Raw genomic sequence first — 11,359 nt, 5'->3', positions numbered from 1 at the left:
GTCGACGTCTGGGAGGGACCGTCGACGTCTGGGAGGGACCGTCGACGTCTGGGAGGGACCGTCGACGTCTGGGAGGGACCGTCGACGTCTGGGAGAGCGACCGTCAACGTCTGGTTGCGACCGTCGACGTCTGGAAGGGACCGTCGACGTCTGGGAGGGACCGTCGACGTCTGGGTGGGACCGTCGACGTCTGGGTGGGACCGTCAACGTCTGGGTGGGACCGTCGACGTCTGGGAGGGACCGTCGACGTCTGGGAGGGACCGTCGACGTCTGAGAGGGACCGTCGACGTCTGGGAGGGACCGTCGACGTCTGGGAGGGACCGTCGACGTCTGGGAGGGACCGTCGACGTCTGGGAGGGACCGTCGACGTCTGGGAGGGACCGTCGACGTCTGGGAGGGACCGTCGACGTCTGGGAGGGACCGTCGACGTCTGGGAGGGACCGTCGACGTCTGGGAGGGACCGTCGACGTCTGGGAGGGACCGTCGACGTCCGGGAGGGACCGTCGACGTCCGGGAGGGACCGTCGACGTCCGGGAGGGACCGTCGACGTCCGGGAAGACCGTCGACGTCCGGGAGGGACCGTCGACGTCCGGGAGGGACCGTCGACGTCCGGGAGGGACCGTCGACGTCCGGGAGGGACCGTCGACGTCCGGGAGGGACCGTCGACGTCCGGGAGCGACCGTCGACGTCCGGGAGCGACCGTCGACGTCCGGGAGCGACCGTCGACGTCCGGGAGCGACCGTCGACGTCCGGGAGCGACCGTCGACGTCCGGGAGGGACCGTCGACGTCCGGGAGGGACCGTCGACGTCCGGGAGGGACCGTCGACGTCCGGGAGGGACCGTCGACGTCCGGGAGGGACCGTCGACGTCCGGGAGCGACCGTCGACGTCCGGGAGCGACCGTCGACGTCCGGGAGCGACCGTCGACGTCCGGGAGCGACCGTCGACGTCCGGGAGCGACCGTCGACGTCCGGGAGCGACCGTCGACGTCCGGGAGCGACCGTCGACGTCCGGGAGCGACCGTCGACGTCCGGGAGCGACCGTCGACGTCCGGGAGCGACCGTCGACGTCCGGGAGCGACCGTCGACGTCCGGGAGCGACCGTCGACGTCCGGGAGCGACCGTCGACGTCCGGGAGCGACCGTCGACGTCCGGGAGCGACCGTCGACGTCCGGGAGCGACCGTCGACGTCCGGGAGCGACCGTCGACGTCCGGGAGCGACCGTCGACGTCCGGGAGCGACCGTCGACGTCCGGGAGCGACCGTCGACGTCCGGGAGCGACCGTCGACGTCCGGGAGCGACCGTCGACGTCCGGGAGCGACCGTCGACGTCCGGGAGCGACCGTCGACGTCTGGGAGCGACCGTCGACGTCTGGGAGCGACCGTCGACGTCTGGGAGCGACCGTCGACGTCTGGGAGCGACCGTCGACGTCTGGGAGCGACCGTCGACGTCTGGGAGCGACCGTCGACGTCTGGGAGCGACCGTCGACGTGTGGTTGCGACCGTCGACGTCTGGGAGGGACCGTCGACGTGTGGTTGCGACCGTCGACGTCTGGGAGGGACCGTCGACGTCTGGGAGGGACCGTCGACGTCTGGGAGGGACCGTCGACGTGTGGTTGCGACCGTCGACGTCTGGGAGCGACCGTCGACGTCTGGGAGCGACCGTCGACGTCTGGGAGCGACCGTCGACGTCGGGGAGCTACCGTCGACGTGTGGTTGCGACCGTCGACGTGTGGTTGCGACCGTCGACGTCTGGGAGCGACCGTCGACGTCTGGGAGCGACCGTCGACGTCTGGGAGCGGCCGTTGACGTCTGGGAGCAACTGTCGACGTCTGGGAGGGACCATCGACGTGTGGTTGCGACCGTCGACGTCTGGGAGGGACCGTCGACGTCTGGGAGCGACCGTCGACGTCTGGGAGCGACCGTCGACGTCTGGGAGCGACCGTCGACGTCTGGGAGCGACCGTCGACGTCTGGGAGCGACCGTCGACGTTTGGGAGCGACCGTCGACGTTTGGGAGCGACCGTCGACGTCTGGGAGCGACCGTCGACGTCTGGAAGGAAATGTCGACGTCTGAGAGCGACCGTCGACGTCTAGGAGCGATCGTCGACAGCTAGGAGTGACCATCGACGTCTGTGAGCTACCGTCGTCGTCTGGAAGGGACCGTCGGCGTCTGGAAGGGACCGTCGGCGTCTGGGAGGGACCGTCGGCGTCTGGGAGGGATCGTCGGCGTCTGGGAGGGATCGTCGGCGTCTGGGAGGGACCGTCGACGTCTGGGAGTGACTGTCGACGTGGGATTGCGACCATCGACGTCTGGGAGTGACCGTCGACGTCTGGGAGTGACCGTCGACGTCTGGGACTGACCGTCGACGTCTGGAAGTGACCGTCGACGTCTGGGAGGGACCGTCGGCGTCTGGGAGGGACCGTCGGCGTCTGGGAGGGACCGTCGGCGTCTGGGAGGGACCGTCGGCGTCTGGGAGGGACCCTCGGCGTCTGGGAGGGACTGTCGACGTATGGGAGTAGTCGACAACCTCCTGCTCATCTCAAAGACTTGCCTCGAAAACACAACTAATTATACAAATGGATGCTGAGACAGCTCGGTTTCACTCGCTTTTGGCGGAAACAGCTGAGCTCTTGACGAGCGCGATGGAGGTAGCTGGCCAGACTGTCTGTGCCTGATGGCAGTGATGGAGGTAACTGGGCACACTGAATGGAATGATGGAAAGTATGGCAGGTCTGTTACAAAGTTGTTTTCCCTTGAGTGACTTGGAGACAGTTAAGCAAGTCCCAACTGTGTCTGGGTTCAAGTGACAGGATGAACAAACCCAGCGGGTTTTCTTCCTATTGGGGAGTGTTCTACATGATGCTATGGCGGTATGTCCACTCACAGGATGAGTGGCGCTGCCCAATAAACTCTCCCCTCGGGGCAAAATTTAAACAAACTTGGAGGTCGACTTAAAGTTCAGGGTTTTGGTTAGTAACATGAATTTATTATCTATATCAGTAAGGGAGAATGTTTGTCTGTTCGAGGGTGAAGATCAGACGCGTGGGGCTAGCCTTTCCAAACTTTGTATAATGACTGCTGGTTGTTTGGGGAAGGTCATAGACCGGATGAGGGCCCCCCCCCCCCCCCCAACACACACATAAGGGCCTCGAGGATGAGTGTACAGCGCTCGAGGGTCATATATAGTCCTCGGGGCCCTGGGCTCCCTTACCGGCCGAGGTAGAAACAAATGGCAGTTTTTTAACCTGATGCCCCTGACCACCTAGTAGTAATTAGATACCTGGGAGTTAGACAGCTGCTACGGGCTGCTTCCTGGGGATGTACATGTGTGTGTGTGTGTTAGAGAGAAATATATGTTGTAGACGTATAAATCAAAGTAAATGAAAATAGTAAATCACAGATGTAAATGAACTCACTTATGCGACTCATGAACTCACTCACGCGACTCTGTTACCTTACCGCCGCCTCCCTCAGGCTTGGGTTAGGGCCGCCATAATTAATAACCCAATTATCCAGCACACAAACATTCTCGAGTATCATGTAATCGGCAGAAAATCGACGGTTTACTAACGTTGATCACGTTATCAGAGCTGATGCATCGTTACATCAACGGGGGAGGGTGATTGTAGGGGTGACAAAGAGAGTAGATATTAGTATGAGCTAATATCTTTATTAGCTAATAATAAGCTCTCCAAATGTTCTCACTAGAAAGGAGACGACAAAAGTACCAAATAATATACTCATAGAAAATACTGGAGGGCCATGTCCCAAATTTACACAGTAAAATAACAACGTACTGGAGAGAACGATATGGAAGAAAATGCAGAATAGAATTAGTGAAGAGCAGGGGTGCCATAGGCACAATTAGAGAACACTGTATAAACATCAGAGGTCCACGGTTGCTCAACACCCTCCCAGCGAGCATAAGAAATATTGCGGAACAACTGAGGACATCTTCAAGAGGAAACTAGATTGTTTCCTCCAAAGAGTGAAGGACCAACGGGGCTGTGGTGGGTATGTGGGCCTGCGGGCCGCTCCAAGCAACAGCCTGGTGGACCAAACTCACAAGGCAAGCCTGGCCTCGGGCCGGGCTTGGGGAGTAGAACTCTCAGAACCCCTTCAACCAGGTATCAACCAGGTATGAGTAATCAACCCTTCCTCCAGCACGTCCTCCAGCGCGTCCTCCAGCACGTCCTTAAGCACGTGTTCCAGCACGTACTTTAGCACGTCCTCCAGCGCCTCCAGCACGTCCTTCAGCACGTGTTCCAGCACGTACTTTAGCACGTCCTCCAGAGTCCAGAGCACGTCCTCCCACATACTGTACCTACAGCATGTGGGACAAGGAACATTACAATGGAAGCCTTGTGGGTTACACTTCTCTGCCTCAGATTGACCAGGTCCGTAAATTTTATCTGGGAGCGTTTTCCCCAGGACAAAGACTCGTCTCTAGCGCACAACTTGGAGGCTTTAAGGCAGACCTCGACACGAGCCAGGCTACCATGCACAGATGCACAGCTCCCTTGATCCTCGTCTAGTCATTACAGGGGCATAGCGCCCAACCAGCCTCCTCTGCCTCCTCCTCCTCCTGCATCATCCTGTACAGGATCCCTGGAACTCCACTACATGTACTCACCTTGATGTGCTTGTAGCGTCTAGCGCCAGCTTTTTAGCCTCGCCATTCCGCCATCAGTAAAATATCAGTGATTTCCAGCATCAGTGATTTTTTGTGTTCACTCTTTTTCTTATTATTTGAAATATATATATATATATATTCTGACGGTGTTCCCCCCCTTATATTTCTCCCACGCCTGCTGTAAGAGTCATGTCCACTTTATCCGAGCGTTCTCTACGTCGCAGGCATCAGTTTGATATATGTGGGAGAATGTAGTGTTCTCGAGGTGGCGAGAAACACGTGAAAGAAAAGTATTTTGGCCTGTGGTATAGGCCCTTTAGGAAGCCAATATGGCACGGGCTCCTCTGTTTTGCCGCCAAAACTGTGTGACGTCAGTGGCACCAGATTGGTCACCGACAGCGATGTGGCACAGGGAGCCAATGAAAACCTCCCTTGGCAAGTATGAGGTCACGAAGGCAGGGGGGTCCGGTCATAGCGCCACGGCGGCGCCATCAGCCTGACACGACACGTCAAGGTGGACGGATGTGTGAAGGTTGATCCTGTCAATCTGACAGTAATACGCCACTCCCGTGGATCTTACGCGTCACCCGTAGTCTGCCAGTACGCCAGGAGGTCTTCCTTCATTCCATGTGTGGACCGAAGAGGGAATTGACGGAATATTGAGCATCAAGTGCTCCAGGGTCGGGTGCTGTGCAGGTGAAGTCAAGGCAGTATCGTCTGGGACGTCTGATAACTTCACAGTGACGACGTAGCGGCTGGGCCAATCCATTGAGAAGCAGTGAAAGAAGACACTAATTGAGAATCTATACGACTGCAGCCGAGACGTAGGTTGGCAGCCGTAGTTGGGAGGAGAAGTTGACGGCCAGGAGACCGACTCCAACCCTACAAGACGTGGAGGAGGGGCACGGACCCGCGGAGGACAGAACACGGAGACGACGCGTTTATTTTGGGACGTTGATTGGGTTCCTGGAGGACACGACAGGGTGTGTGTGGGGGTGTTCCCTATACGAGGCGGGAGCCTGGACCAGGAGCTACAACTCAACTCTCACCGGAGGATAGGTGGAAGTAGGTGATTCTAGTTTCCCTCCCAATTCCCCTTTAGTCAGCTATATTATTTAGCCAGAGTATTTTGTATGTCGTGAGCAAGGCTCACCTATGTCACAGTAAGGCACCAGTGTGCAAAGTGGGGCTACATAGAACACTCACGGTATCTATTATTATTATTATTATTGGTGTGTGCAGGCACCCGGAGTAATTGATGAATTTACTGTGTTGATAATGTCTTTCATGAGACTTTAATATGATCATTTAGTGAGAGAATATATATATATATATATAAGTGTACCAGTATTTGGTGTTAGGCTATGTGCCCAGTAACTATATTATTACTATTATTGATGTCTATGATTTATCTATATATATATATATATATATATATATATATATATATGTCTGTGCTTGTGTATTGAATAACCATTCATGTGTGCAGTGATCAATTGAATATTCGCCCACGAAAGGAATTACTGAGAACTCCAGTAATATATACTTGCATGTGTTATCATTAAATGAGGTGCAGAGGGTTATACCATGATAATGAATAATTGTGTTCATTAATATAGAAATGTGTGATTGAGCTCAAGATCAGTGCAGTGAATCATCTGCGTTCTATTGCCATTATAGCAGTAATCGTGTTGTGTGTTAACAGTGATAGTTGAGAATTTAAAGAAACAGGCGCCTCACGCCAGACAAACAGATAAACGAACATTCGCGCGGTGAGAATCGCCCAGCTGATTTTGACATTGACGTGAGGGGGAGCATTGCCAGCTTGGCGAGTTCATGATTATTTGGGAGAACGAGCGACTTTCGCATGAAATAGCTGTTTGTTTATTGGTATAATTATGTGATGTCTTGAGCTTTAAGTAAAACACAAAATACCTTGGCGTTTGTATCATCCCCTCCATATTTCTTGTGGCTATATAATACATGAAAGGAAATAGTGATAGAAATAAATACCTGCCTGATATCAGATCTATTGAGTGTGTTCTTGCCGCTGTTACCACGATTCCACAATACCACTGACGTGTTACTGGACACAGAAAACACCAGTTGGCGACCTTGTGGTTAGTAGTAGAGCCCTTGCCGGGGCGGGCACGCAGCTGTAAAGAGAACAAGCTGTGTTCTCACTCATTCTCGATCAGAGGCCGGTTGGGATTGACTGGGATACTCTCCTGGCGTACAGTGGCGCAGCGAGGATAGAGTGAAGACCCGCAGGGCTATGGTGAGTGACCTTGTGTATACTGTTACTCGCCCCTCTTACGGTGAACCCCGACAATATAAATATAAATATAAATATATATATATATATATATATATATATATATATATATATATATATATATATATATATATAATATTTGTTTATATGTTTATTTTCTTTGTCACTTTGGCAGTAGTGACAGTGAAAATAAACTGTTTTTTGCGACCTCTTTTGTCGCAAGTAATCCTTTTGAATCTTGGTTTGATCACAGAGGATGAAGTTTATTTTCTCCAAATATTCATATTTTTGATGGACATATATCGGCTGCTCATCACCTCTTCTAACAAAAATGTCATTATTTTCGCAAGGACTCTTAGCTGCTACTTTGAGCCTTGGGGACATTATGATGCTTGTGTTGGCGTTTGCTGGCAGAGGGAGCCTTTCTTCCTCTGCCTGAAGCTCTGCTGGTAATAAATCCTTATTATAGGATAAACGTCATCCTCCGTGGTAATATATCCTTATTATAGGATATATTATATCCTTCCTCCGTGTGCTTGAACGTGGCAGTTCAAGCACATATCTCCTCTGCCAGGGGAGTCCACTGCGAGCTCGCCTTAGGCCGTGCTGCTTGCAACGGTTTGTTCCGAGGAGCTGAATCTAAACCATCAACAACAAACGTGGCAGTTGATCCTCGGAGTTAAGATCAGTGACTCAATCGTTAGTGAGAGTGATTCCGGCGATATATACCGGAAGTGACGTCACCGGGTCGTTGGAACAACAACTGGACCTGCTGTATAAATTGACAAGGTCATGCAGACGAGGAGTCACAATAACGTGGCTTATTGTAACTCCTCGTCCTTATCTAGTATGATAAAGACGAGGAGGTTATCTCTCTATCTCTTGTGACTCCTCGTCCTTATCTAGTGTGATAAAGACAAGGAGGATATCTCTATCTGTTGTGACTCCTCGTCCTTATCTAGTGTGATAAAGACAAGGAGGATATTTCTTTATCTATTGTGACTCCTCGTCCTTATCTAGTGTGAAGGGACGACGACGTTTCGGTCCGTCCTGGACCATTCTCAAGTCGATTGACAAGGTCATGGAGGGGAGAGGGGGGGGCGTCGGAGGATGTTGGTCCAGAGGCCAGCGCCATGGGTCGTGGGGTAAATCAATAGAGTCCTTTAATAGGTATAATGCTTATATTCATCCCCAGGAAACATTACACATTGAATCTAATATGTATATGTTGCCACAGGACGAGCGTCACTATTAGATTTAGTACACATTCTTATAGGTTATTTTAATTTGGCACTAAAAATAATGGTTGATTAAAATGGAACTCAAACTCCATTATCAATCCATAATGTTTTTAGTCGACTCCTGCTGGTGGTTGGGGGTGGGGGGTCCAGCTGGTGGGGGGCGGGGGGTCCTGCTGGTGGGGGAGGGGGGTCCTGCTGGTGGGGGAGGGGGGTCCTGCTGGTGGGGGGCGGGGGTGTCCTGCTGCTGGGGGCGGGTGTCCTGCTGGTGGGGGGAGGGGGGTCCTGCTGCTGGGGGCGGGTGTCCTGCTGGACGGGGGGGGGGGGTTCCTGCTGCTGGGGGGGGGGGGGTGTCCTGCTGGACCGGGGGGGGGGGGGCTCCTGCTTGTGGGGGGGATGGGGGTTTCCCTATGAGTGTAGGTCATGTGCTCACCTGTTTGTTGCACACTGGCTCTAAAGCAGTGGGGCTACTATCTCTTGGCCCTGGGTTCGATTCCCAGCTAGAGGCCTCGACACACTTGCACACGTTTTCTTGCACCTGATGACCCTGTTCATCTGGCAGTAACTATAGGTATATACCCGGTTGACCTCCTTGTCCTGGAATTCAGGAAACCACATTTGTTTTACCAATAGCTTGTATTTGTACTTTCGAGGTGGGGTGGATAATGGCGCTATTAAGGAGTGGATAATGGCGCCATTAAGGGGGTGGATAATGACGTTATTAAGGGGTGGATAATGACACTATTAGGCTTGTTGAAGCAAAGCTTCAGCTTGTCCTGGATTACCGTGAAGGCAGGAAAAATTACCCAAGAAATAGAAGAAATGGATACAAAAAAAAACTGCCTGCGGGATATTGTTAATACGAGAAGCCTCCTTCCTTCTCCCCCCCCCCCCCCCGCACGTCGTGTTGGACAATGGGCGCCTCGTCATAATTATCATATGTGATCTCCACCGCCGGGAAGGACAGGAGAGAAAATTCAAGAGCTTTTAGGCTGATTAGCTCCGGCACACTGTTGCCGAGACGGCGACGGACCCCCCTCCCACCCCACACAACCCCACCCCCAACCCCACCCCACCCCCACCCCCGCCGTGTACACAACGTGACCCGGAATTATTATTGTTTATATATAATTTTTTTTAACCCATTTGTGGAGACAACATTCATCCCCTTCTCCAGCCTGCTATAACCTCACCCCTGTCCATCACAACCCCCACCCCTGCCTCCAACCACAACCCCCACCTCTACCCCCAACCATAACACCCACCCCTGCCTCCACCACAACCCCCCACCCCTGCCCCCAACCACAACAACCCCACCCCTGCCCCCAACCACAACCCCCCTCCCCTGCCCCCATCCACAACCCCCCACCCCTGCCCCAACCACAAACCCCCACTTCTGCCCCCATCCACAACCCCCCACCCCTGCCCCCATCCACAACCCGCCACCCCTGCCCCCATCCACAACACCCCACCCCTGCCCCCATCCACAACCCCCCACCCCGGCCCCCATCCACAACCCCCCTACCCCTTCCCCCAACCACAACCCCCCACCCCCCATCCTTGCCCCCAACCACAACCCCCTCCCCTGCCCGAACCTAACCTACCCATATAGCCTCTATCACTACCTGTGCTATATACCTCCTGAGATGAAAGTACTTACAGTAGATATGTGTCCGAAAGTAGAAATATGCCACGGGGGACCGCCAGAAAGTAGACTTTTGTAAGTACTGAATTTGACCTGACCGGAAAGTTTTTATATGAATGTTGCTAATCAAGCCTAAGACTTCTTATGCCTACACACGCGAGTTAAGACTTGTATAGTCTTAACTAAAATCTCAGTTAAACGATGTTTCTGGTGAAAATACTTGAGAAAGTGATTAGGTCGAGAATGGTGGAACATCTTGAGAGCCTCGACTTTGTGACCAAGAGTCAGCATGGATTTAAATGTGGGAAAAGCCTGCTTGACACACCTAACACACCTGACTGTGTTTAATGACAAGGTCAATAAAATAAGGCAGGAAAAGGAGGTCTGGGTAGGCTGTATTTTTCTAGACTATCAAAAGGCATTATAGACACTGTTCCCCACACGAAAGACTGCTGTACATGATGGAGAGACAGGCTGGGACAAGACTGGATTTGGTAAGGGAGTACCTGAAGCGCAGAAAACAAAAAGTCACAGTGAGAGAGGTGGTTTCAAGCTGGAGGAATGTAAGGTTAATACCACAGAAGGAATTCAGAGGTATTTCACGAAACTAGTCCCAGAGCTCAGGGGTAAGAGTTACAAGGAAAGGCTACGGGAATTGAACCCTCACGTCCCTGGAAGACAGAAGACAAACACAGGACAAAGTTCTGTTAAGACCACTAGTTTCACGAAACTAGTCCCAGAGCTCATTTTTTTTTTATTATTAACATATTAGGTACATCTGCATTAGTGCAGCTACCCTAGACTATATGAAGTGGAGTACAGTGTGACAAAAAAGCTAACTAGGTGATGCTAAAACATCCCCATCACACAGGATGGTTAGTCATACAGAGGCATGTGATAAGCGGTCTGCACTGGCAGACTCCGGATGCATTTTGAGGATATCAACAACACAAGATTGAATAAGGTAGCAGTGGTAATACAAGTCCCCATCTCCCAGAGCTCAGAGGTATGAGTTACAAGGAAAGGCTACGGGAATTGAACCCTCACGTCCCTGGAAGACAGAAGAACGCGAACAAGGGGACATAGTGGAAACTTAGTACTCAAACGCGCTACCGAGATATTAGAAGGAATTTATTCACTGTCAGAGTAGTTAAAAGATGGAATGCATTAAGCAGTGATGTGGTGGAGGCTGACTCCATACACAATTTCAAATGTAGATATGATAGAGCCCAGTAGGCTCAGGAATCTGTACACCAGTTGATTGACCGTTGAGAGGCGGGACCAAAGAGCCAGAGCTCAACCCCCGCAAGCACAATTAGGTGAGTACACACAATACCTAGTAAGTCTACCTAGTTAAACACAGGACAAAGTTAGAGAAGATTCAGCGGTATTCCACAAGGCTCGTCCCGGAACTGAGAGGAATGAGCTACGAGCAAAGGCTAAAGGAGCTGAACCTCACGTCCCTGGAAAACAGAAGAGTAAGGGAAGACATGATAACCACCTACAAAATTCTCAGGGAAATTGACAGGGTGGACAAAGACAATCTCTTCAGTACGGGTGTGACACGA

At 52.5% G+C, this 11,359-nt stretch overlaps 1 protein-coding gene across 1 annotated transcript; it reads right to left on the bottom strand.

Annotated features, from left to right (window-relative positions):
• Positions 1–203: 203 nt before the first annotated feature.
• LOC123763072 (serine/arginine repetitive matrix protein 2-like) lies at positions 204–2,123 on the bottom strand. Its single transcript, XM_045750020.2, has one exon. The coding sequence runs from the start codon at positions 2,121–2,123 to the stop codon at positions 204–206; it is 1,920 nt and encodes a 639-aa protein (XP_045605976.2).
• Positions 2,124–11,359: the final 9,236 nt, after the last annotated feature.

This window comes from Procambarus clarkii, chromosome 47 (genome assembly GCF_040958095.1).
Source record: "Procambarus clarkii isolate CNS0578487 chromosome 47, FALCON_Pclarkii_2.0, whole genome shotgun sequence".
Lineage (NCBI taxonomy): Eukaryota > Metazoa > Arthropoda > Malacostraca > Decapoda > Cambaridae > Procambarus > Procambarus clarkii.
This window is presented reverse-complemented; position numbering and strand designations above follow the sequence as displayed.